This window comes from Oreochromis aureus, linkage group 4, assembly GCF_013358895.1.
Source record: "Oreochromis aureus strain Israel breed Guangdong linkage group 4, ZZ_aureus, whole genome shotgun sequence".
In the NCBI taxonomy this organism is placed as follows: Eukaryota; Metazoa; Chordata; class Actinopteri; order Cichliformes; family Cichlidae; genus Oreochromis; species Oreochromis aureus.
Window position 1 is genome coordinate 33,197,704 of NC_052945.1, and position 26,705 is coordinate 33,224,408.

The window sequence follows — 26,705 nt, forward strand, 5'->3', positions numbered from 1 at the left end:
ATCTGACAGAGAGAGACGCACATTCAAGATAAAACTACGTGACAGGGTTGTGTCTGAAAAACCAGTGCTCTGTAAATAACTGCTTAAAGAAGGATCATTTAAAAAACAAGCTGAAACATATTTGGTGTTACTGGCAAGCCGTGCAAAGTGCGTTAGAGCAAGTCCACATGGATGGATGAAGAAAACTTAAAAAACTAACAGAAACAATAACGTTCACATTGTTTAATTCCGACCTCCACGTTTAAAAAGTCAAATTCCGGACTGAAATTCTGCTACAATGACTGCTGACACTCACTGAGTTAGACCAAGATACAATAACACTGCCACAAAGCAGCCAACTGGCTGCAGCGTGCTGTCTGCAGATGGCCTTGCTAGATGATACTTTGGCTGTACTGACCTACATAAACACGCTCTGACTTTGTCCCGTGGAAGTTGTGCGACCTCTGGCGTTAGCTGCAAGTTACTATAACTAAACCCCGTCTCGATCCACGCCTTGCTCCTCTCGTACAACAAACAACATGGCGACGGAGAAAAAGCTCAGCTTGTGGCTTCATAATAAAAGTTCGTTAATCAGCGTGATTTTCAGGTGGAGCAGGGAGGGATTGAACCACCAAGTAGTTCATCATTTTGGACTACAGCTTAGATAGAGTTCATTCTCCTCAAACACATGACAGGTTGTGAATTCTGTAACTACACTTTATATAACATTTGCATTAAGTGTGTTAAAATGCCATCATGATATTGATATCATCAGTATCGGTGATCATACATGGGTATCGTGTATCAGTCACTTTTTACTAGCATATATTATTAAAAATGTAACATAGTGCACCAATAAATATTAACAAGAGCACTTTGAGAAGAAGTTTTTTGCACTTTCTGATCACCACCACATTTTACTCACTGTTTTACTGTTTACTAATTTTCCCATTGTTTATTTAGCAGGGCAGTCTGGATTGCTAAGGTCAATTACCAGCTACAAGCCAGGGGGAAAACACACCAAGGTCAGAAAGATGTTCACATTATTATTTAAAACTTCTGTTAAAAATAGCCATGTTTTCGGTTTGTTTTTTATTTATAAAGGTTTTACACGAATGTGAACTTTGTTTCTCTCATGATAAATTATGTTAAACAACTAGTCAGCTAGTTATCACTGGACTGACTTAGATACAGGCATCTTTTATTAGGACTGTTCATTTCACAGGTTGTAGTTGTGGATGTGATGCATATAGTTACTTGTAGCACAAACTGTTGGACATTTTATTTATGTATGTTAAACTCAGTGATAGCATAGCCCAGCTCTTTGGAAGTCCCGCTGTGGGGTTTATTTGTTTTGGTGGGGGGGGTCACGTGCATGATTTAATACATTTTAAGATGAACACAAGGATCAGACTGAATTCTTCCATCCAAATACTGATATGAATAAGAGCTGCTCCAGATAATGGTGAATAGTTGGAGTTGAAGAAAAGGGCTGTTGCTGCTGTAGCATACACATTGCACATTGGTCAAAAAATAAGACACATAACACACTGCCAGTACTTTAAATGATGAGTTATATATGGGTTCTGTTTTCATGTAGCTTCAGTATTATCACCAGTTAGTATTATCATGAATCAAAGATTTTAGTTCACGCTGCCAGAACAAGAAACCGAGCTATGGTTCGCCAGCCTTCCTATAAAGGAGAAAAAAAGGAGGACGTGTTAGCTTTTCTGTAAGTCACACATTTGTCCATTTTCCATCCACATCTTTCTGTAATACACAGATATGACTTTTTTTTTACTTCTGTTACGCGTCAGCCTTCTCTACAGAGACATACAGTGACCTCATAGATGACGTGCTGAAAAAAGATGTGAGAATAGTGACCTACATTGACAGCAACGCAAGATTATGCCTATTTCTTTTATGTCTCGCTCCGTCTCACTTGACACCCCGTCGCACTCGAAGCTATCCCTACCACTTATTATGTCGGCGGAGAGCAGCCTTGTTTATCTCCTTCAGCAGAGTTTCCTTGTTGTTCTTCACATTTTCTTTCGCCGTCTCCAACACAAACTTCATTTTCTCCTGGCTGAAGGGACGCTGGAAGGTGGAGAACTCATCCATCTTTGCTTTGAACTCCTCTGCATCTATAAAAAAAGCAGTAAAGTGCCTCAATCACCTGTTCTGTTTATCACAATAAGCTTCAGTTTGCGGCACTGTGTAGGTTCCTCTTTCTTTTAGACCTTTTGGACCTCTTTGGCAACAACAAATAGCAAATAAGGCTATATATTTTTTATATATCTTTAAAAGATGTTTGAGCTGAGTAAATTATCAGTAAAATGAGATACAAACTGCCAACACAGTTGCTAACCGTGGCCCAAAATAAAGCTTATAAAAGTTGTTTTTTCTCCTTGAATTTATGGCTACCACAATTTCTGCTGTTCAAGAATTCTCCCTTAGAGTGTGGTGTGTCTGTCTATGTTTTTACAAGTTTTTGAAAATTGTTTAGTCAGTTCAGTGTTTTTGTGTCTCTTTGTTGACAAGCTGCCATTTCAGTAGTTCCTTTGTTCATGCTTAATACCTTTGGATACACCCTGACACCTTTTATTTTTTGTCTGCAGCTCAGCTACAATGAAAACACAGCTGTGCATTTGGAAACAGACCTTTGCAGTTCCGTCTGTTGAAGAGTGGCATGTAGATGATTGTGGGCTCCTTCTCTTTCCCCTCCAGCACATAGCAGTCCTTCGGCCAGTCTCTGTCCTCCAGGATCGTGTCATTTATCTCGGGGAAAGGCTTTTCCATCTCGGCCGCGTAGTCTCGGGCAAGAGTCAGAGTCTGATCACAAAGCAGCAGTTCAACACAGTTTCAGATGCGGCACTAAGTACTATGTGGGCAGCAAATCACACCTGAGGGATTGTGGCTGCTTTATTTTTTATCTCTCACCTTGAAACTTTCTAATAAGGCACACTTGAAACAGAATTTTGAAGTTTTAATTAACAGCTTAACAGTTAACAAATTCTTTAAAGATCGTCAATAAGCTATTTCTCAGAAAGAAAACAGTTCATTAGGACTTATCAAGAATTCTAATTGTCTACAAGGTTTCCCTCTGGTGTTCACATTACCCCACAGTCTATAGACATGCACATCAGATTAATTGGTGATTCTAAATTAATCAGTTAGCTGTAATTAGTTGTCTAAGTCTTTGTTCATTTTTGAAAAATATTTTGCATCTCTTTTGCATTTGAGCATAGCTTCTTTCATCACTGATTCCTCTGCCTTTCCGTTCAAGACACACTGTGGTACAAATTGGTCTTACATGACAGTATGGCCCAGCCTTAGTTTAAGGCTGATAAGATAATACATATACATTTGGGAACTAAATCATTGGCAGTTGTTTCTTCACTAATATTGACATTTATGTGATGATTTGAAATATTTATAAAGAAATCAGGAAGGGGGCAAATATTTTCCCCCACGGCCTCGTTCCACATGGCTGTGCACAGTTATGGCTGTTCAGTAAAGGGCTGGTTGCAGTATATGCAGCAGGACACAGTTTCAGGAGAATATAAATATTTGTATTAAACTATAAAAATGATTGATTAGTTTCACACACACATCTTAAAGTACCTCAAACATATTTCCAGCACTATACTCTGGGGCTATGATGAGGTCAATGTCTCTCTTGTCTCCTAGAAATGAAGGGTACGGTACGTTGATCACCAGTCCAGCATCTATGAGCTGGAGTCTTTCATTAGAGTAGAGGCAAGCTGGAACAGAGGACACTGTCCAGAACCAGAGACAGAAAGAGAATCAGCTTTTCTTTCACTAGTTTTCTTCATTTGATTTTCTTCATTGCACTTGCAACCATTATGGACATCACTGTGGCCATTAACAATACGATATCATTAAGTCTGCAAAAATAAATATAAAGCTAATGCTAGCAGCAGTTGGCTCTGTCATAACATAGAATAGAATAGAATAGAATAGAATAGAATAGAATAGAATAATCCTTTAATTGTCCCACAAGGGGAAATTTGGTATACTGAAATAATGAATATTAGCCCGATCTGTCCATCTACCAGCACCTCTAAAAATTCAAAAAGATCAGGATAACTAATTTTTCAGGAGGTCAAAGTGAATAGTATAATAAATAGAGATATTCACATCTTTTACAGAAAATGAACATATATATTATTACCATGCACTGTCATCCAGTTTGGAAGCCTTTTCCCTTCGATGTCTGTCTTTCCTTATTTTCTTATTATGTTTTATGTATTTTAGATTTGTTTTAATTTGTTAGTTGATAAAACACATAAAAGATTGTACATTTAGTTAAACTAATGTTATCTAGCACCCAACTTGGTTCTCTGATTTGGAAAACTGCTAGAGGCAGGGAGGCGAGGTGTACCATGGACAGGTCACCAATCTGTTGCAGGGCTAACACAAAGCCGCAGGGCTACAATCATTAAAATTACCAGTTAACCCAACTTCATGCATGTCTTTGAACTGAAAAAAAAAACATGTAAACTGAATTCTGAGTGAATTCAAACCCAGGGGCTTCTTCCTGTGATGCGACAGTGCTAGCAATCCATTTTCTTCTGCTTATCCAATTCAGAGTCCCTGGACCCCTTCAGCTCTGTCACCTCCACCTCCTGTCTTTTTGTTAGTGCCACTGTCTCCAACCCATACATCACTGCGGCTCTCACCACCTTGTAGACCTTCCTTTTCATTCTTGTTTCTATCTCTGTGTCACAAATCACCACTGACACCCGTCTCCTCCCACTCCACTCTGCTTGCACATTCTTTTTCAGCTTGTCCTTTGTTGTCTTGTCGATTGATTCGTATGGTTGACCCCAGGTATTTATTTCACTACCTGTAATCACTGACTGAGCTTTAGATGTGTTTAACTGAATTTGGCTTGTTCATATCTGCCAAACAGGCATTTGGGTTATCCAGGCTCCAGTATACAGCTCTAACTACTTTTGTGAGTGAATCCTCAGATTCACTGTGGATGCACATTCAGAGGTGGTCTGGGCTGCATACAGCCTCATTCATTTATTAGCATATCCTTGGTCACATTAAAGGACCACCTACTCAGCTGACATGCATTCCACTGGAAAAAGTGAAAAGTGCAGTAGCTTCTGGACCAAGACAACCCATCAGACTACTTACAAATAAATAAATAAATAAAACACCCCAAAGTGAGTAACGTTTTTTAAGGTTGGAGGGCTTGATGGGAATTCATGGTAATAGATTGGTCTTGGTAGCCTCTTGAGCTTTGTAGATGTAGATAGATGCAGGTTTACAAAAGTGGACAAGTTCAGAAGTGGCACTGATTTTTCAAAATAAATGATGTAGAATATGTGTTCACGTAGAATGTAGAAGTTAGATGCTATTAAAAGTGGTTGACATGCATGTAGAAAGATGTTTTATGGCTGGATGAACAGGACTTTGTTGTCCTTGGAAAGAGCCAGGCTGAAGGTCTTTGTATTAAAATAGGCTATGCTAACCAACTGCTAGCAGTAGCTTCATATGTAGTAATAGTTATATTCATCTAAAACAATCCAAAAAATACAAGACACAGCCTAACTGGATTAATAAAAACAAAAATTTGTAGTAGTTTTGCACTCAAAGCTGTTCTAAAGGTTGTTCCCACTAAATGTGTCATGAAAATTCAGACGAATATTCTTCCGTCTGATCACAATCCATATGCAAACACATAATAAACTGTGCTAGCAGCTATTTGAAACAAAAACCTACAAATAGTGTGTCTTTAGATCCAATTTAAAACCCTTAATTCTACTGAAATTCACTCCCAGAGTAGATGAATCCTAATGTTTGAATTTCTAATCTTATCTGTCACATGTGTCCAATAGGAATAGTATCACTACTAGTCCTTTTTCACTTTGCGATGTTTTTATGTGACAAATGACTCATTCAGTGGGAATGGGTCATAATTGTTGCTTGAGTTGTATGACTCACCTTGGTATTGGTAAAGGAAGTTTCCAGTTGTTCCCCACTTCCACTCAGCAATCAGGGGAATTACTTCTTTTATAAGGAAAGAAACTGGGAGAAATACATTGACATGAATAGAGTACAATAAAAATGGTCTTTTCCTCTCCAATACTGACAAGCCTGTGTGCTTATCAGCCATACTGTACACCGACCGTGTGTTTTGAAAGCTCCATCATCCAAACTTTGGCTCCACGTCTCAACTGCCGCCCACAGCTCCTGACTCCACCGGTTAAAAAGAGTTTTTCTTTCCTCCATACTCGCTGCCTCCACAGACTCAGTCTGGCTATGATTTACCTTGTCTGGGAACGATAAGAGTCTAATAGGTACTGCGGCATTTTCAGATAGACATTTGCTGTATGATTACTGCATTACAACCCACATAGCAAAATTGGCATGGTCCAGATCTGGCCGGCACAATGTGCTTACACATGGCCCACATACCGCAAAGAATGACGGCCCTTTGGTGGCCCAGATCTGGTTTGCCAAAGGTGGCCCACACATGGGCCAGCACAAATCCAGTTGCAGACACACTGGTGGTCCTGTGCTGGCCCATGTGTGGATTACCTCTGGCAAACCTGGTCTGGGCCACCAAAGGGCCGTCATTCTTTGCGGTATGTGGGCCATGTGTAAGTTGTGTGCAGCCACGGGCCAGTTGCAGACACACTGCTGGCCCTGTGCTGGCCCAGAACAGTTTCAGCTCTGACCCCAGATGTCAGCCTAATGTGTAATTTAATTAAGCCATGTAATAACAACATGTGCATAATAGTGCAAAAGTAACATGACAAAACTCTGTTCGGACAGTGAATGGACTGATTCTTATGTAGTATTTTGCAACTCTCCCAGATTACTCAAAGGGCTCTATACAACATGCCACATTCACCCAACCACACACTTACTCTTAACTGAGTGCTTCCTAACTACATCCATACACATTCACCTTCACGACACGCAGACTGGAGGAGCCAGGGATGGAACCACTAACCTTCCCATCAATAGGTGACCTGCTCTACCACCTGAGCTACAGCCACCTGCTGGCAAAGATGAGTAAACCCTCACTAGGTTTTGGATTAAGTGTAAACTCACAAACCTGTCAAACCTGCATTTGAAACATTGGCTACCATAGCAGTATAGTATTGCAACATGGCATTTGGGACTTCTAACTAAAATAGGAAAATAGGAACATAAATAGTGCATCATTGCCAGACCTGGCCCACATCTGGTTGACATACACCCTGCCATAACAACCGTCAGTCAGAAGTGGCAGCTTGATGCCGGATCCCGGCCAGTGCTGTTTTCTATGGGCCTGGGCCACATAAACCAAACCATAATTGGGCCAGATATGGCATGCCATCGCATAGACAGCGGCGTCATTGCCAGACCTGGTGCACATCTGGTTGACATACACTCTGTCATGACACCAGTCAGTCAGAAGTGCCAGCTTGATGCCAGATCCGGGCCAGGCCTGTTTTCTATGAGACTGGGCCACATAAACCAAACCACAATCGAGCCGGATGTGGCATGCCATCACATAGACAGTGCCATCTATGCCAGGCCTGGCCCATATCTGGATGACATACGTCTTATCATGCCAGAAGTCAGCCAGCAGTGCCAACTTGATACCAGATCCGGGCCAGACCAGCTTGCTATGTGGGAAAGAAATGTCATAAATTTTTGACATTCAGTTCTATTTTCCAACTTTTATTTGGCCTGTAAATATCATTAGCTACACTCTATTAATTCAGTTAATATAAGGTGACTCAACAACAGTCACCTTATATTGTAAGGTAAAGACCCTACAATACTAAAGAGAAAGCCCAACAATCAGATGGCCCCCAATGAGCAAGCACTTGATGACAGTGGGAAGGAAAAACTCCCTTTTAACAGGAAGAAACCTCCAGCAGAACCAGGCTCAGCGAGGGGCGGGGCCATCTGCCGTGACTGGCTGGGGTACTACTCACATCTACCCAATTCATAATACATTCTTGGAAACATTTACCTTCTAAGATTTTCTGCAGCTTATCCAGGTACATCAGAGCAGTAGTGTCCTTAACAGTTATTCTGGTCAGAGCTATCACTTTATCAAGGATGTTCCATACACGCAGGTACTCCTTAGCAGCACTGTCCAAATGCCCAGGCACTAAAACACACACACACATGTTAGCATGACACAGCCAACATACATGTAGCAAGTATGCATTTCAAACTGTGATTACCATTCAGCCACTGAGGGACAAAGTCTCTGAGAGTCTCCTCATCAGCTACCGCACAGCCTAAAATACCTGTACAATGAGAAAATGATTAGGCATTTTTATAGATGTTTTGTATTTTACATCAGACATTGAAAATTTTCTGTATTAATATTTAAGAATGAAACTTATTTCTTCCTACAGATGAGGAAACATCTACACTGACTTGTGCTTTACATTTTACTCCTGGCAGTGGAAGTTGCGTACACCATACTTTCCAATTTGTAGCTCGTCTTTGGCTGGTTTCCTCTAATGTGTTTTTAGACATATAAAAGTATGACAGTCACTCTCACAATATTTTTCTAGTATTTGTCCCCAGACTGAGTACATAACTGGAAAGTGCTGTCGAGTTTTCATGCAATAATCTTCAAAAGGATCTAAAGTTATCAGAGTAGTGAGAAAACTAGTCTGGGTCATAGTCGCACTGAAATTTGAACGATATTTTGTTAGCAGCGGACTGTGGTAAACATGTATTGCTTGTTTTGTTGGCTCTGACTGCTGCATTTGACACTGTGGATCACGACGTGCTGATCTCTCGATAAAGCATTGTTTGGTAATTTCTGGCTTGGCACTTTCGTGCCTCAGGGATCTATTCTTGGGCCACTACTGTTTTCATTCATTCATTCATCTCCTGCCATCAGGAACAATTTTTCTAAAAACACTTTCTTTCATTTCTTTGTCAGCTCTATCTAGCTTTGAATCACTATGATAGCTCTTCAGTTGGACTCCTGCTAGTTTGTCTTAGCAATGTTAAGTCATGGATGGCTCTAAATTTGTCATTATGTGTGATTAATTAAATAAAATTGCAAATAAATAAATAAATAAATGATTTATTAAATGTTGTAAATGAAATGAATCATCACTTAATTAATTATTTAAATATTTATTTAATTAACTAATTAATTCCAGTTTTAATTAATGAATAAAACATTTAAATAATTATTTAATGATGTATTTATTTAATTTTGTCACTCCTGGCCCTCCATATCCTGGCTCCATACACTGGCTTCTAATTGAATTTAGAATCTATTTTTAAATCCTTTTACTGGGTTTTAAATCTTTAAATGGTCTGGCGCCTGTATACTTGTCCAATCTTCTGCAGCCATAAGATCAGACAAATATACAGCAGCTCTTGTTCTCAGTCCCTAAATCGTTTTCTGGGGTCTTCCTACTCTAAGTGCACGTGTAAATAGCATCAGAAAGATGATTTCTTCTTTGCTGGTTGGTTGATGGGCCACTAAATTAAACCAGACCCACTATCCTGAAGCTACACTTTAGTTTTTCCGTATAAACCCTAACAAATAACAGCAAAGATGTTATGATATTTCTATCATGCATCAGTGTAGGAGATTAGGCATCTACAGAAGGGGCACATTGCTATAACAGTTGAAACTGTGATGAAACATTTGCAAGCATAAGAAGAATATATAGACTGCACAAAATTACGCTGTACTGACTTGGCAAAAATAGAAAGCACTGAGCTACCATGTTGCCCTTTTGATACTAACAATTTTGGTGGTTCTTTTGGTGGTTTAAAGTGGAAAGTGAAAATAAAATCAGGTACATATTCTAGTCATCATCAAACCGATCTCATATTCCCTGTTCAGCCTGTAAACACTCACCCTGTAACTTGACCATGTCCATCTCTTTCTTTTTCTCCAGCAGCGTTCCATTTTGGAATTTGCTGCCCAGGAGAGATGTTTCGATAAAGAGACCCAACTCTGTGAATCCAGCCTCGTGGGGGCTTATCTCAAACCATTTTCCTAATAGATGCGAGAGTGCGTTATAAACCACTTAATAAGGGGATAATCTAACAAGTCTTTATGTATCTATGTACCTTCTATAGGCCCATGAGTAAAGCAGTGCTTTTCAGTAGCACAGTAGATGGGATAAGGGTTTGTGGCATTCCTGTTGGCCTCATCTGAAAGACACCGTAGGTCCATCTGATGGAACACAAGAGATCTCTCTGAAAGCCTTAGTCTGTACAGCAGAGAGAGAACTGAATTTCAAATGAGATTTATATGAACTATAGTATGTCTTTGTGCTTGCACTGGTACCTGTTTCATAATTCCAGCTGAAGTTAAGACCCCCCAGATATCAGCAAGAGAGAAGTGCTCTTCTTTTGCTCTCTCACCCAACCAATCCACAGCTTGCTCAAGTTTAACACTCGGAGAATCTAACAGCCTGGACACTGCTGCATCCATGTTGGTGCTAAATTGTGGGTCATTGTACAAGGAGGCCATGGACCTAACAGATAAGCAAGTCAGGCAGGTATACAAGACAGACGTCAATAGGAAAAACCTTGTTGCAGATAAGGTGATTGCACCTTGTAGTGATCCCTTTGTTATTTTTTTTTCTTCTTGTCTTCTTTTTATGTTAGACTTGATAATGATTTGTCTACCTGTAAATTTGTAAAAAGCTGTCCAGGATTTTGTGTCTTGCTGTAATCAGTGATTTTTACCAGAATAAAACACTCTATTATTTGGTCACTTTTTATGTTTTGTGACTTCTTTTGCTGATTTCTTTTGCATTTGCAGCCTGTTTCACAAGCTTTGCTTTGACCACATGCTGTGGGTGTACATACACTACAAAGCTTCAAACATGCAAGTAGCCTGCTACTCTCCAAGCCTTGACATCTCAAAGTTTTGTTCCTGTTAAAGGGAGTTTTTCCCTCCCACCTTCACAAATTGCTTGATTATAGGAGCACATTTAATTGTTGGTGCTTTCTCCAGAATACTGGAGGGTCTTTGCATTCAGCACTTACAGAATGCAAAGGTGAGGTGACAGCTGTTGTGATTTGACAGTAAATAAATGATCCTGAATTGAACTGAGCATCTGTTTGCTCATTCGGAGCCAAAAAGAAATGAACCAATAAAAGTAATCATACAACTGGTACAAAAAGGGGGGTTCGGTACATTCAGTTCTTCAGTGGTAAGTGTTCGTGGGAGCTGGTAATCACAAGATAATCTAAAAGAAATATAAATCTTATTATGTCAAGCCAAAAGCTTATTAACATAAATAGAAAAACATACCATATATCAATGAACATGCCTGTATATGCACTAAAGTATGTTATTTCTACTTGGCTACTGTAATGACTATTTTATAATATATTCTGGTAAATAAAGAATTCTATTTAATGTTTGTGTCACTGTTTATACCATGTAGACCCTGAAACTCCTCCTAGGTAGAGCAGCGTGTCCAGCAGACCTTCCTTTTCCATTTGATGGAGGAAACCCACCAGACCCACAGCTGCTCGCTGACCCCCACCTGATGCCAACAGAGCAATGTGGGGAACTGAAGCCTGGATGAAAATATGAAGCAGAGATATTATTTGATAGCTGCACTGAAGTTTTTGGATGCAACAATTAATAACCCTTTCACATCTTTATAGTAAATCTGAAGCTACAGCCATCTGTCTGTAACTCAGTTTATCATAAAATGTGCAAACAGGGAAACAGCTAGCGGTCCTCTGCTTAAAATTCACCTAATAGCATCTGCCAACGAAATGCCAACGAATGCCAACAAAACGATGTGGGGAACTGAATCCTGCGCTCATCCTGTATACTGTTTCTTCTTTCCTCTGTGTTTTACTCCTCTAACTTTCTCTCTTTTTACATACATTTTTGCCTTGATTGAGTTCATTTGTGTCTTATTATCTCCCTGGTATGTATATAGTGTTGTTGTCTTTTCACCCTTGAATTACTGTGCCTTATGGTGTTTTTTCCTGTTGATTTCTTGCTTTTAGCTTTCCATTTATCTAGCTGTCACTCTGCCTCAGTTTATTGTCTGCATTTGGGCCCACTTTATGGACTATTTCAATGTGGCATCTATAGATGTAAATTATATTCCTGACTCATTGTGCATTGAGATAAAAGATCAAGGCTTCAGGGGTGTCTGCTAGAAAAGCTTTCAAGAAATTTAGTTTTTCCTTTATGTTTTTGTTTGGCTGGTTTTGTTGGGGATTTTTCAGTTCTCTGTTATAGCTTGATTAGCTTGAAGCATGAAAACTACTTGGTCATATTTACCAAAACATAAATGTTTTTTTTAAAAAGCCCATATATAAACTACACCCTAAAGAACCTCTTTTCCCTGTTGTTGTTCCCCCTTTGAAGCCCATCTATAAAATACAACAAAAATACTGTACAAGACTGCCAGGAGAACTCCACAAATCCAACAGAGAAGGAAAGTAACATAAATGTAAAGAAACAAATTGACAGACAAATGCATGCTGGGAAAACAGCTTAAAAAAACATATAAAAAACACCTAAAAAAGTGAATGACAGAACTATAAATATACTGACGACTATTATAATTAACACAGATGAAGATAATTACACAAAAAGGAAGTAAAAACCACAAAAAGACGTGATAGAAAACCAGATATCAAAGCAAAACAGCTAAGAACAGGAACAGGAGGACACAACTAAGCCTAAATATGATAATAGTGCCCGGCGGACAGAAGGACAAACAGACAGGGTGACACTAAGGGAGCTCAAACTATTACTGCTACTGCTAATAATAATTCATCAAGACATGAAAAAAAACACAAAGTTAGAAAACCAAAACAAACTGGATCCAAAGTTCCGCATAAAAAACCCATAACAGTTTCTATAATTTGCAATGTAAACAAGAGGCTATTAACCAGTGATGTCCTGTCAGAGAAAGCAAAGCAAGCAGTACTTGCTCAATGAAATCTAAAAATGTATATCAGTTAAAACCAAAATAAATTTGTTTCTCTCTTTCTATCACTGTGCAAAAAGTGTTCAGTCCGAAAGCTTTCTCTCATCGTTGGCTCGTGTTAACTTTTAACTTACATCCAAGTTACGTTAGCTTGACTGTAAGGCAGGCTTGAATCTTCCTGTCTCCAATTCCCTCGGAATCTGTTGCATCTCTTAATTTCATGGACATATCTGGGTCCCATTAACAATGGTTTTAGCTGTGCAGCTGAGAGGTCAGCAGCTTTGTTGGCTAGCCTGGTTTCTCATTGCTGCTCCAATGCTTTCAAATTAGAATTTATGAAAAATCACCTGGTTGACCTAATATTTATATTGCTGTTTTGTTAACACACCACCTTCATTTCTCCTCATCATCTCTGCTTTCCTTACTATAAAAGACGTCACATGTTGTTAAGTACAACAGTATCACCCAGTGTATTTTCCTTTATCATATACTTTAAGTACTACACACATTTGGTGAAAAAAAAAATGAGGTAAGTTGAGCTGGAGATTAAAGTCAAAGGAAAAAAAAGAAAGGGGGGGGGGACAGAAGGATGAGGAGACAGTTTCTATCTTACAGCTGTACAGTTGATTTCCAGAGTGTTAAGTGAATGCAGAACTATTTGTTTCCTCTTGTGCACATACTCCTTTTCACCAGCACACAAAGAGTGGGACTGACGGATAGGTCTCTGCAAAAACAATCAAGGACAGAGAAGCACTGACTTCAACCCAGAGGTAAGCTGACTCAGACACTGAAATGTATTACACATATTGTATATTGTACATTCATATGCTGCAGCAGAGTAATATCATATGAAACCTTATAAAGAAGGCATATTCACTTTTTCCTCACATTTCCCAGGGAATATTTTTATGATAGTGTATATGAATGCTAATATTTTTCAGTTCATCCACATTGTATAAACGGAAATAAGAATCATCTAATAAAAGGTGATATAGAAATATGGCAGGATAGAAATTATATTTGTAAATGCATAATAGCCCATTTTCAGAATTAGATTTTTTTCCATAATCATACCTAGTTGAGATAACTTTCATATTCTTCAGGCTAGCTCCTTATTTTGAGTCTTCATATATAAAAATATATCCAAGATTATTTGTCTGTAAAGTAACTACAGTTAGATAGAATTAATTAAGTATAATGTCCTATATTTGGCTTGGAAACACTGTTTTCAAGTCAAAGCCAGTATAAAGTACCATGAATTTTATTTTAAAAATACAAAATAGATCTAAATGGCACTTTAACTTAATAATTTAGATGTTCAACTGCTACATAGACCATGCAACATATAGTCAATTCAAATCTATTCTCATTTATGCCTCACCTCAGACAGAGCTACATTACCCTCCATGTTATCCGCTGCCTGTGAAAGAATGACAGAATTCACAAGGCAAAGACAAACCACTGCATTCATGAAACCTGTTAGTCCTGTTTGCATGTTGCGACAACAACCTTCTTTTCAAATTAAAGGCCAAAGGTAAATTCACCCCGCAGGGAAACTTCTTGTTTCTGTCAGCTTCTCTCTAGCTAAATTTGTCTGTTCAGAAGAAGTCAAATGAGCCCAAACACACAGAGGAATGTTAATTCCTACCATGTGTGGGACATTTATACAAGTATTGCCTAATATGGGAATACTATGGTAAAATCAGCTTTTTCTTCTTCACTCGCATTTTTCACTCACTATGTGTTTATACACCACCCTGAAATCAATCATTATTTATTATTAAACTCAGTCTCTCTTCCACAGTGTGTCTGCTATCCTGTCTTCCTACCGTCACCCCCAACCAGTGGCAGCAAATGGCTATGCCTGAGCCTCCTAGAGGTCTCTTCCTGTTAAAATTGAGTTTTTCCTTCCCGCTGTGCTTGGTCAAAAGCAGTGCTATGTAAATAAATTGAACTGAACTGAACTCCCACATCTCCATATATACCAGTATTTTTGTAGGGAAAATAAAAATGTTCAGGCAGCTTCACCAACATCTAGCCTTCTTTTTAATGGCTTGTAACATAGTGGAAAGCTTTATTTTTTTCTGCTTCTTTTGGAGAACATAGCAGATAACCAATGATAGTCATCTCCTATAGATGTTTTACCCAAATCATTGTTTTGAAAGAAATTTAATTCTGTTTGCTCTTATGTAATAATTTACATTTTTCAAGCATGTCCCTGTTGAACCAAGTCTCATCTACACACTACCTGCAAACTTCTAAACGGGGGTCTCTGCTTTGCTTGCTATGTATTTACCAAGTTTTCATAAATTTTTTATGCTGATGATATTCAGCTGTGTTACTCTTTTAAAGCACATGTCCTTTCTACCATATTACTGTTTGGAGGTATTAAGGATTACCTAGCTGTAAATTCCTTGCAGCTAAATGAAGAAAACCTGAGATTCTGCTTATTGCTCCTGACAGTTTGAGCCTAAAGATTAAAGCATCTGTTGGGTCCTTAGGTTCTGTTGTCAGTTTTTCTGATCCATTCTCCTTTTCTCCATCTGAACAATGTTGCTCAACTGAGAGATGTTGTGTCCTAAGCTGAAAAGGAAATGGTTATTCATGATTTAATTTCCTCTCATTTAGATTATTGTGTTATTGTAATTCTCTTCTTTCTGTTTTAAGAAAACATCTTTAACTCCTTCAAATTGTTCAAAATGCTGCTGCAACAGTTTTAACCAGGACTAATAGGAGATCACATATTACTCCCATTTTATTTGCTCTCAGTTAAATTTAGAATACATTTTAAAATTTGCATCTTCACTTTCAGAGCCTTGCACTAACATATATTGCAGACTGTATACAGACATATTCCTCCTCTCACTGTGTCAGGTCTTCAGGTCGTGCTTCATACTCACCTAACGACTCTTGGAGACCATGGTTTCCATGCACTATTCACTCTGCTAACATTGAGGTCATGTTTAGATCATAAAACATAAAGATGTTATTTTTTACACAGGCTTTTAGATACTTTTATATACTTTCTTTTATATTTTATTTAGTTTGAATTACAGTTTCTATATATATATTTTCTTTCTCAGTTTGAAGCAGTGAGCCTTTGTCTGACAAAAGTGCTATACAAATCTTTGAATAACAACTTGAGGCAGAACTGGGCCTATAAATGACTGGATAAATTCAAAAGTAAAATAGTTAAAGAATTTTTTTCTCCCAAAAAATTTACCCAAGAAAATAAAGGCTTTATTTAAATTACAACACAAGAAAAAAAAAGTTATGTTTTGCTTTGCAGATAAATGCACTGTTAGAGTGATATGAAGGACATTTAGATGTGAACATACAGAACTTGTTCTGCCTCCGTATCATTTTCTGATATGTCTGTTTGACGTCAGCATTGTTCTAATTTACCATGAAGTTGCCTGATAGTAGGACATAAAAAGGACTTCTGAGCTAGAGGAAAATCTTTACTCTGCTGCGTCCACATCCAGCCATGTTGTGTGGATATGCCAGCCGGGCGACTGGTCTGCTCTGTGTTTGTATTGTGATGATGGGATCTATGGGACTACCTGTGGACAACAGGAGGAACCTGTGGACAGTCCCTCAGCAGAAGAATCCAGCTCTTTCAGAGTTCAAGGTGAAGAAAATCATTCAGTCCACAGAAGCTAAATGTCTTCTGAAGCAGGTCTTATGAGTCCTGATGTTTCATATTTAATCATGTACAGAGAGGTTTGAGTGCTCTTGTTGTGTTTGCATTATGAATCAAACATTAAGATCCAAGAATGACATAGAAAGATATAATGTTTGGCTTTTATGATGTTCATTATGAAACAGTCAAGATCCAGAAACAGTCAAACATTAAAGAGAAATTCAATGTTTTTACACAAGTTTATCTACTTTTTTTGTCATTTTTTTAAAATGACAAAACCTTTAAAGTGTATATTAAAAATGAAACTTTATACAGTTAATATTTATGTTGTAGATCCCAACCTTAAAGTTTTCTTATGTGCGTCCTGTAATACTGCCTTGTGTGTTGCAGAAGTATGTACATCAGTCACAATCCTTATCTGCTGGAGAGCAGGAATTTGTCCTGAGGAGGAAACAAGTAGTTCAGAAATCACTCAATAAACTGGGAATCACATGTACACTGGTGAGAAAACTCTCAAATACATAAGTCATAAGTCTTTTTTTCTTCCTTCCCTTTTTCTTTGTCAGTAGCTTATTTTTCAGTGCCAGCCAGCGTTTCAGCTTTTCCATATATACAGTATATATGTAAACTACAGTAAAATAACATAAATTTCTGATCACTTTAAGATCTTTTGACTTGTCTGCTTTCCAGGAATTATTAAATAGGATAACATGCACATTAGAAATCAGAGAAATCTGGACCAAACAAAGCACTTCATTCTCATTGGACTGACTCATCTGTCCGCTGGGTAGCTTTATTTTTCCATCACCCACCTATTTTTCTCTCTCTTTTCACCAGGATATGGTTCCTCACATTGCACTGTTGGGGTCAGGCGGAGGTCAGAGAGCAGCTGTGGGTCTGATGGGATCCCTCTTTCAGATGGAAAAAGACGGTTTGCTGGACACTGTGCTCTACCTGGGAGGAGTTTCTGGGTCTGCCTGGTAAACAAGTACAGACAGAGTCACGCCATACATAACTGGTTAGATAGACTTTACTAGCTAGAAGGCTGAATAGTTCCTTATAATGTGTGTGGGGTGAGTATTTTGTGGTCTGTTTCCCTCAGGTCCATGGCCACCTTATACAGTGACCACCAGTGGAGCACCAACATGGGCAATGCTGTGTCCAGGCTGTTGAAGCCTGGGATTGAGTTTACAGATGTTCTGATCTTTTTGGCCAAGAGGGCAAAAGATGGTCATTTCTCTCTCACTGACATCTGGGGGGTCTTAACCTCTGCTTTCATCATGAAACAGGTACAGCCGAAAATAATCTATTGGATTCATTTTATTCTAGAAATGCAGAAACACGGTAATGTGGCTTCACACTACAGGATGCCTGTGCACTGAATAAATGAATGAATGCAAACATTATGCTAATAATGACAGAAAGGCTTGTGTCTCCATACAGCATGCTAAAAGTCTGCGCTAAACCACCAGGTGTCAGTGTACTCACTTTATCTACCTATCACTACCCACAACATGATCAGAATACACTGTATTATGATGCTTTAAAAAAGACATAAATATTGTTATAACTTGCCCTTAGGTTACATCATAGATTTAACACAGAAGTCTAAATTAAGCTTCAGGAGAAGCAGAGGCTTTACAGTGTATAGGGTAATGCTGTGAGCTACACAAATGCAAATCAGGAAAGTAAGATTACAGCAGAATTCCAGAAGACACACCTGATGACCTAAAATGCAATCCTCTCTGGTATAATTTGATTACCATAATTAAATTCTACAGATGAACAGATGAAGAGCAAAACTTCACTATGAGCCCAAACAAGAATCAACCTTTTATAACATTAAAAAAATCATTATGGGAAAACAGAATGAGTAGGAGTGACAGTTGAGATGGAATCCAGTTCAGCAGGTAGTTCCTCTACTGGTCCAGGGTGAGTTTCCAGCTAAAAAGCCCATCTTCACTTTGTGACCATGTTATCACATGCTCCATGTGACATACATATTACTGCATCCTTTCCACTGTGTCATTCCTGATTCTTCTGTCTGTACAATGCATTCTGGGGGCAACCACTGATGTGTATGAAGTGACGCAATGCTCTGCAATGCAGCTGGTGTGGATTGCTCTCAGGTCATTGTTAGGTTATTAGGCAGTTACAGCAAGAAAAATGCAATATCACGTAAGAATTCAATAAGGTTTTATCAGACTTCAAATAAGAGAGGTCTTGCTAGTTTTCATAATTTATGTTCCTAAAGCAACATGATCCATCCCGGTCTTAATTTTATATTTATTTCATTTATCTCAGTTCAGCGTTGACGGTTTATTTATTTATTTATTTTTGTTTTTTATTTATCTGGTTCGTTGTTTTTGTCAGTTGGATGTCCGAAGTCTTTCTGAGGATGGCACAAGCATCACCAATCCTTATCCCATTTACAGCACAGTGAACAAAAACTGCTTGCAACATGATTCTGAAAAAGGTACTAAAAACAAACAATGACACAAACATACGTCTCCAAATGTTATTCGTGTGTATATTGCTCTCTTTAGAGTCACTCCTCAGTCTTTTTGCTTCTGTTTTTCTGTGTTTGTCTCAGGCAAATGGTTTGAGATGACTCCTCATCAGGCTGGCTTTATAGATGTAGGTCTCTTCATTAACACTACAAACCTGGGCAGCAGAATCCACGGAGCCGGCTCTGACGTTAAAGGGCCAGAACTAGACATGGTCACGCTGCAAGGTGCATCCATCTCTTTCTCTGCTAGAAACACCAACTCCCCCAAAACAAAGGAATGTAATAATAACAATAACTTTTATCTTGTGTCATGAGCATTGAATAACGCAGCTGGTGCAACAGCTGTAAGCCTGAGACAAAATATACTTGGCCAACAAACACTAAATTCATGTATTTTGTTTATTTACAGTTCAAATAGAGATCAAATAATAATTAAATGAACATTTGTTATCACTGTTAAGAGGTCATGCAAGATGCTTTTTGCATTGCATGACATTTTCAGTGTTTCTACAAAATAATTTAATCATCATGGGTTTATTAGTAAATCATATTATTCTGGTCATTCAACACAGATAACTCATATATGTCACACAACTGCATCACACTGACAAGTAGATACTTGTCAGTGTGATGCGGGTACCTAGGTGTGGCTCTCTGTGGAGCCTCAGGAATATCTGTGTACAACTGCGCTGCTCATCGTGCAAAATCCTGTCCTCAGACTGCTGTACAGTGCCAAGAACCTCCCACGTGTCTTCCACTATTCCCTTGCCCTAATATTCTTTTTATTTACAGTTTTTTCACAGGTATATTGTTCTATTTTTATTATTAAAATTAATGTTTTCACAGTGTGTCTCCTTTATGTGTCTGGTCTGTTCTGCAGGCTTAGTGGGAAGTGCTTTAGCAGATGATGAGAGTCTGGTGAACTATATTCTTGACTGGTTAAAAGGTAGAAATCTGTGTGTCTTGAATGTGTCTTGTTATGAGAGAGCATTTGCTAAATGTATTTAATATGCAACAGTAGAACTAAACAACTGTTTGTATGTGTTCAGTTCTAGTGGGGAAGGAAGCTACTGATGAAAACAACCCGTTGGAGTTTCTCTGGACTAAAGGTACAGTCATTACATGTTACTATAGCTGGATCATCCATTCATTTTCTTCCCTTTATCCAATTCAGAGTTGTGTGGCAGGTCACGGAGACAGACAACTATTCACATTCACATTCACACCTCGAGTTTTTTTAGAATCACCAGTTAACCCCATGCGTGTCTTTGGACTGTGGTAGGAAGCTGTCGTACCCAGAGTGTCCACACAGACATAGTAAGACCATAGAAAGTGTGGATTCGAACCCAGAACCTTCTGGTCACCCTAACTTTTTTATTCCATTTGAAAATATTTTAATCTGAGAAAAAAAGCCAGGAAACATTTGCCATCAAACTATGTAAAAAAATAAAACTGCTTTGTTTATAGCAGTTAGTTTATGTTTTATAGGTTATATCCTGAGTGTGCACTTCATATGAATATCATGAGCAACCTGTAAACAGTGTTTTATCACAAGTATATTAAGTTTGGCCGGTGCCATAAAGTCAGTCCAGATCAAATTAAATTTAAATCAAATTAATTTAATTTAAAGAGTCAACAACAAGCCCAAAACATCTATACTGCTGGTGTTTGCCCAAATAATATGTGCCACAAGACAACTTCAGCTATGACAAAAAGCAATGGATAAACACCTGAAAGCTGTTTTATTGTACCAGTACCACCATTGCAGTTTTTGGACTCATAAGTGATAACAACAACCTGATCTACAGACGTCCAGAAAACACTTTACTGTTTGCTTCAGTTAATACTGACTGTTAATGTGAAAACGATTCATCTAAAAGTGAACATATCATCTTATTTTTTAGAGGGCATCAAACTAAACTACACTGCATCATCTGAGATGAAGATCTTAGAACTGCATGATGTGATCTTTAAGGACTGGGGTCAGAAAACCTTGGCCTCCTTGCAGTTGTGGAGTCAGAATATGGATGAAGGACCAGCCAGATATTACGGTCAGTAATATAAAGTGTGTTACTTGTTGATCAACACAGTATTACCAGAAAGAAAGCTGAGAGTGAGACGGTATGGGCACAATGTCTGCTGTGACTATTACTTTAATTCAATTCTATTCAGTTTTATTTATATAGCATTTCCATCTGTTTTTGGTCTTTACCAACTCCAGACTTACAGATACAATATACTTCTTACTTTCTTTAAAAACAAAGTCAGAAGCTGGCACGTTAATGTTTGTAAAATGTGCCTGTGCAACAAAAAATGAATGAGAGCTTATGGAGGGAACTAAAGCAGAACATTTATGAGTCATACATCCAGAAGAGTCAAAATACAATACAATACTGAGCCGCTGCTATGACATGCATTGACACTGACAGCTGCATGCAGTTTACTGAAAGCACCTCGACAGTACATTGTCTGCCTGTAATGGTCAGAAAGTGTGGTATGGTGTATAAATGGTCAGCATTTTAGGTATATAATGTAATCAATACAAGTGGGACATTGCATGTCCTGAATCAGTGACACTGCTATCAAATTCACACTGATTTTCATCCGGCATTGATATTACAATGGTTTGTCTGCTGTTGTTGTGTCATAAATTGACATATTTACTGTAATAATCATTTTCTATCATGTGTGGTCAGAGGCTAAACAAGTCTCAAATATCTTTAAAATGTGTGATGGCAGAGGGGCATGCTGGGTACTTCCTGACCTCACTGCCTGTCATTTGCACAAAATGTAACTATTTATTTTTCAGCATATATAGCAGCAGTATTATAAATTATGTTTAGGATGGCAAAGCAAAAAAAAAAGAGTGCTCGAGAAGAGTACGAGACTCAAAAGATGGAGTGCTGATGAGTGAGTAGTTTGTGTTTTGGTAAAAGATTCAAACACTGTCACCACTATGAAACTATGTCGTTATATTCTAAGGAGCTTAGAAAGAAGCGTCTGGACTTCTTTAACTTTTCTTGAAGACATTTCACCTCTCACCCGAGAACTTCTTCAGTTCTAAGAGCAACTGGTGAAGAGTCCCAGATTTAAACCCTGTGGGAGTGTCCCCCAAGAGGGTCATGGACCCCCTATTGATCCTCTAGCTAATCACACAAGCCAAAGTGTGAAAACAGGTGTAGGTCACAATCAGCCAAGGTTTCAGGTGGGCCCATTGTGAAACCTTGACCAACCCTATCATGTGATTTCCTGAGGGCAGAATGCCCAGGATGTGAGTGGGTGGTAAGGCGTCTGGGAGGGGATCTCAAAACTGGATTATAGATGGTGTAGTTGGTGTTGTAAACCACCGCCTCTGTTCAAAGATGGTCGTTCACAGTGGACATAGAATGCCTCTTTCACTCCTCTTTCAAACCATCTGTCTTCTCTGTCCAAAATGTGAACATTGGCATCCTCGAACCTTTGACCTTTAGATGCAGATGGACAGCCGAGTCTTGTCCCATCGAAGTGGCTCTTCTGTGTTGTGCTTCACTTCTCGGATTAGAGGTGAAACATCTTTAAGGAAACTTAAAGAAGTCCAGACGCTTTGCTTTCCAAGCTCCTTAGACTTATGACCCGGATGACTGAGAACCTTCACAGATAATACAAGTGTGATAAATAGAAACTGGTCTGCAGGTTTTTGAATGAGGAATTCTGCAAATGAGTGTGCTCGTTTGGTATGGTGAAACCATCCAGTCGGTCTGTGAGGACCTGTGCTTAATGGGCTTGTGTCTTTTGTTCCATGGTCACATTACAGTTTCTTTTATCCCACTTTTCCAAGGCCAAATCTGTGTTGGCCTTCTGGTAGGCTAGTTCAAGAAGATGGTGTGAGATAAGCAGTGTGTTTGATATCCTGAGCCCTGTTGTTGTCCACGGTGCAGCTCAAAAGCAGGAGTGATGTTACGATATGATCATGACCATCTGGTAAACAGATAATGAGTCCAAATGACCACGATTGTTACATATGTGGTGCATGTATTAAATGCAGATAGCAAGTTGCAGCTTTCAGGTGTTTATTATGTTGTTTGGTTTGTTTCCCCAGTTTCTTGGTTTATACAAACACTCATCGCACAGATTAAAAAACTGGAATGGGGGAAAACTGAAAACTTCCTGTACCAATACCCAGGTAGACTGATGTTCTTAAACTTTACCACACATTTATTTTTTAAAGTACTATGTTTTGCTTGATAGATGATAAAAACTAGCAACTGAATGAGAAGCTGCTATATTGTTATTTATGTTTTTTGGAAGATGCCAGCGTGCCATCATGCATTAGAATTAAAGAGTTTCTGCAGCTCATAGATGCTGGTGTGATGATAAACATGCCCTACCCCCCCTTCCTGGGAGAAAAGAGAGACACTGACGTCCTTATTGCTCTGGAATACGGAGCTGACGAAACCTTCAGGGTAAGGTGCGAGCATATGTGATATGTCACGTAAATGTATCCACACAGCTTCGGTAAAAACTAATGTGAAATTCTCCACACAGACTCTGATTCTCGCCAGAGACTATGCAGCCAAACTGAAGAAACCTTTCCCAAAGTTAGAGGAGAAATTCCTGAAGGAGAAAGACTGGCCAAGGCCCTGCTATGTTTTCAAGGGGAAAAAGAAGGAGCCCACCATCGTTTACATGCCACTCTTCAACAGGCAGAACTGCAAAGGTTCATTAAACACACACCACACATAGAGAAAAGAAAAAAACATCCCATAATGTCAGCCATGATCATCAGCGCTTCTCTTCTGGTCCAGATGAGAACGAGTTCAAAGCAAAGATGAAGGAGTTCTCCACCTTCCAGCTTCCATTCAGCCAGCAGAAAATTGAGTTTTTGTTGGAGACGGTGAAAGCGAACATGAGGTACAGCAAGGACACTCTCCTCAGGGAAATAGCCAAGGCTGTCATCCGCCGACACATCAAGGCTTCAGGTGGCTTCCCGGTGAGCATTTAGATGGTGGACACATCTTCCCCCATGCATGAGAAAAAGTACATTTATAAACAATGTTTCTTTCTCTCCTTTTTCTCATTCTCTTTTCATCATGTTTATTCTTTTTGTTCCTTCATTTTCTTTGTTTTCCCTTTAATATTCTGCTTCATCTCATTTCTTTTCCTGTCATCCTCTTTGTCTTTTTTCCTTCTTTTTCCCTTGTCAATTCTTCCTTCTCCCTCTTTTCTCCCTATATAGACTTTCTGTCTTCATTGTTTCCAGGTCTCCAGTATTATGCGTTATCCGTTAAAATTCACACATCATGCATCACACCAGCTTTTACATTTTATTTCTCAATTACTGAATTACTTCGGAGGGCACTGTGAGAGTGCATACACAAACCTCAAGGCCAGTACCCAATTTATTCTTTTAGAGGAGACTCCAGATACAAACCAAATTGAACAGTTCATTAAATTGTAGTTTTTGCGTTACCTTGCTGACAAGAAAGGCATACAAGGGCTAAGTCCTCATTCCTGTTATTTAAATATAATAATGTAGAGGAGACACTAGAGGTCCCCCTGTGTTCACTTATCCCAACAACTGCTCTAAAGTGCTGTTCTCTGTGGGAAGCTTAACACTTGTGAGACTAGTGCAGCTTTGTGTTCAGATTTGTAACACACGTTCTTGCACAAAAAACAGTGGATTCTGCCCCATCACTTGCATGAAAACAACCTTTTAATATCCAGTATGAGTCAAATGTCAATCTGTGAACCTTCAGCTCAGAAGTGTGTGTAAACCTGCCCTCTGACAGCTAACAGGCCTGACCTGCAGCATCCAGTTCAGTTCAGTTTTATACATAAAGTGCTGCTTCACAACAACAGTGACCTAAATGTGTTTTACATTGTACACTCATAAAGGATTCTTTTGCAGTAATTTTGAGTAAAATGCAACTGATATGTTTGATATAAACTGAATGTATAACAATCAAGTAAATTTGAATTGACCAGATTTCATTAGATTTAACTTTTTATATTGTGTTTTTGTAAGAAATTTATATTTTATAAAAAAAAATTAGATGCAATTAAATTTGGGGTATGACTTCTTTTTGAGCACATCAAGCACAAACCTAGACAGAAAATCCCATTGATCTAATAATCTCCTATGAGTAAGCATTTGATGAGGTTGGAAAAAAAGAATGCTCTTTTAACCCTCTGAGGTCTCTTTTCTGTCCAGCTATGGTCACTGGCTTCAGATGTGCAACACTTTACTGGAGTTCTGAAAACGACGGATCAAGGTGACAAACAGGAAGCAGCTCAACCCTAAGCTGTTATGAAGTGCTTCGTATGTGTCTTTTTGTTTTAGCGATCACAACCACCGTGAGGCACCGAGCAGGGGAATTGAAAGTACATATATATTATACAGTATATATCTTCATGTAACTGCACTATTTGCAGTTCATTTGAGTTTTTAAGTGTCTGGTCACTTGGATTTGCACCTTTTTGTTCCTAATAGTGTGAGTAATAATTTAGAATTAACTACAAAGTGCCGATTGTCAGCTTAAATTTGAGTAGGCTTACTAAAAAGGTTAATTCAGAATAAGAATAACTCACAAGTAGTTCAGACCCAAAGGAGAGCTGCCATTCAGACTGAGGTGGAGTTGTGTGTGTCTGTGAAAAATGTCTAATATATGCTCTGGCCAGAAATGTTGAAAACAGATGGAATGTTAATCCTCCAATGTATTTCAAAAAGAATATCTTGACGATTTTGAGCTATCCAGAGGTGTGTGATTTTTCATCAATCACTCTTTAAGCAACTCATACAGGAGCCTATCTATAAAAAATGATTGTAATGCTTAATGAGTTAATACTCATAATAATACTCACAATAATACTTTTGCACAAGCACTGTGTCCTTGTCCAAATGGACCTGACATAATAAAGTGCTGGAAATATACCTGCCCACCTATCAGGTAAAAGTGTTTTTGAGGAGACGGCCCAACTCCCAAAGTGCCAAGGGCCTAATAGCAAGGATTTATCTACAGTGTTATGTGAACCATGCGATTAAAACACGTCACTTCTGCAGCTGTTCTGTCACATTATTGCCTCCCAAAACCAAGTATTCCAAGTGCTGAGTGCACAAGTGCATGAAAATGTTTTTAAGAATTGACATGTTTTTATTATATATGATTTATGTGTATGTTTATTTATAGTTAATTAAGCATTTAAGAACTTAAGCCTGGCTTGGTTTTTTATGTGTAGTGACTGTGTCATGTTATGTACTGTTTTATTTCATCTTATTTCTTTGTCTTTTAGTTTGTCATTATTGTGATTTTTAGATGCAAGATAGCTAAATATTAAAAACTATGCACCGAGAAAAAACCCACCAAAAAAGACATTTCACTGTCAAAATCAGCATTTGGATACACTCAGAAAAAGAAGAAGAAGAAAGAAAATAGAATGCAATCGCAAAAACTTGTAAATATTTTGCATGGTGAAGGAAAATCCCTTTATGGCTGTGCAGCAAGTCAACAATGCTCTCCAAGATGTAGGCCGACAGGTTTCCTTGTCAACAATCAAGAGCAGAACCTCAAAGAATTCGTCACATGATGCAAACCCCTGGTAAGGCTCTAAAACAGAACGGCTGGCTGCAGATCAGGACAGCATCCAAAAAGAACAA

The 26,705-nt window shown here is 38.6% G+C and overlaps 2 protein-coding genes and 1 long non-coding RNA gene across 6 annotated transcripts; 2 read left to right on the forward strand and 1 right to left on the reverse strand.

The window, feature by feature from the left end:
- Positions 1 to 2,732, forward strand: LOC120439825. The gene is made up of 3 exons (XR_005612803.1): positions 1 to 674; positions 943 to 1,004; positions 2,598 to 2,732. It is a non-coding gene; the product is annotated as an uncharacterized LOC120439825 (long non-coding RNA).
- LOC116312178 (cytosolic phospholipase A2 zeta-like) lies at positions 1,247 to 17,402 on the reverse strand. 2 transcript variants are annotated; one of them, XM_039611074.1, is made up of 16 exons: positions 17,376 to 17,402; positions 16,905 to 17,004; positions 14,302 to 14,340; positions 13,534 to 13,644; positions 11,399 to 11,541; positions 10,295 to 10,484; positions 10,075 to 10,180; positions 9,860 to 10,000; positions 8,205 to 8,270; positions 7,988 to 8,128; positions 6,144 to 6,290; positions 5,959 to 6,042; positions 3,604 to 3,758; positions 2,640 to 2,811; positions 1,955 to 2,123; positions 1,247 to 1,672 (listed from the first exon to the last, which is right to left on the reverse strand). In XM_039611074.1, exons 3-16 carry the CDS (start codon positions 14,326 to 14,328, stop codon positions 1,654 to 1,656), a joined length of 1,671 nt encoding a protein of 556 aa, XP_039467008.1. In that variant the 5' UTR covers positions 14,329 to 14,340; positions 16,905 to 17,004; positions 17,376 to 17,402; the 3' UTR covers positions 1,247 to 1,653. The 2 variants fall into 2 exon arrangements, with proteins under 2 accessions (XP_039467008.1, XP_031585394.2); XM_031729534.2 differs by lacking the exons at positions 16,905 to 17,004; positions 17,376 to 17,402 and having other exon boundaries at positions 14,302 to 14,977.
- LOC116312169 (cytosolic phospholipase A2 gamma-like) lies at positions 13,558 to 26,303 on the forward strand. 3 transcript variants are annotated; one of them, XM_039611073.1, is made up of 15 exons: positions 13,558 to 13,690; positions 16,333 to 16,551; positions 16,957 to 17,064; positions 17,401 to 17,543; positions 17,666 to 17,852; positions 18,937 to 19,039; positions 19,157 to 19,297; positions 19,953 to 20,018; positions 20,122 to 20,181; positions 20,977 to 21,123; positions 23,151 to 23,234; positions 23,360 to 23,514; positions 23,597 to 23,768; positions 23,857 to 24,041; positions 25,263 to 26,303. In XM_039611073.1, the coding sequence occupies exons 2-15, from the start codon at positions 16,408 to 16,410 to the stop codon at positions 25,350 to 25,352; spliced, it is 1,785 nt and encodes a 594-aa protein (XP_039467007.1). In that variant the 5' UTR covers positions 13,558 to 13,690; positions 16,333 to 16,407; the 3' UTR covers positions 25,353 to 26,303. The 3 variants fall into 3 exon arrangements, with proteins under 3 accessions (XP_039467007.1, XP_039467005.1, XP_039467006.1); XM_039611071.1 differs by having other exon boundaries at positions 16,954 to 17,064; positions 25,263 to 26,302; XM_039611072.1 differs by having other exon boundaries at positions 13,563 to 13,690; positions 16,406 to 16,551; positions 16,954 to 17,064; positions 25,263 to 26,302.
- The last annotated feature ends 402 nt before the right edge of the window (positions 26,304 to 26,705 follow it).

What these genes read in the sequence shown, in the direction of transcription:
- LOC116312169 (XM_039611071.1), top strand. Translation starts at nt 16,408, where the DNA reads ATGTTGTGTGGATATGCCAGCCGGGCGACTGGTCTGCTCTGTGTTTGT. An exon ending in GGAGTTTCTGGGTCTGCCTG is followed by an intron (nt 17,544 to 17,665) that starts GTAAACAAGTAC and finishes TGTTTCCCTCAG; the next exon opens with GTCCATGGCCACCTTATACA. An exon ending in TATTCTTGACTGGTTAAAAG is followed by an intron (nt 20,019 to 20,121) that starts GTAGAAATCTGT and finishes GTATGTGTTCAG; the next exon opens with TTCTAGTGGGGAAGGAAGCT.
- LOC116312178 (XM_031729534.2), bottom strand. Translation starts at nt 14,415, where the DNA reads ATGCAAACAGGACTAACAGGTTTCATGAATGCAGTGGTTTGTCTTTGC. An exon ending in TGGAGCTTTCAAAACACACG is followed by an intron (nt 6,043 to 6,143) that starts GTCGGTGTACAG and finishes TATTTCTCCCAG; the next exon opens with TTTCTTTCCTTATAAAAGAA. An exon ending in GTGCTGGAAATATGTTTGAG is followed by an intron (nt 2,812 to 3,603) that starts GTACTTTAAGAT and finishes CTTTGTGATCAG; the next exon opens with ACTCTGACTCTTGCCCGAGA.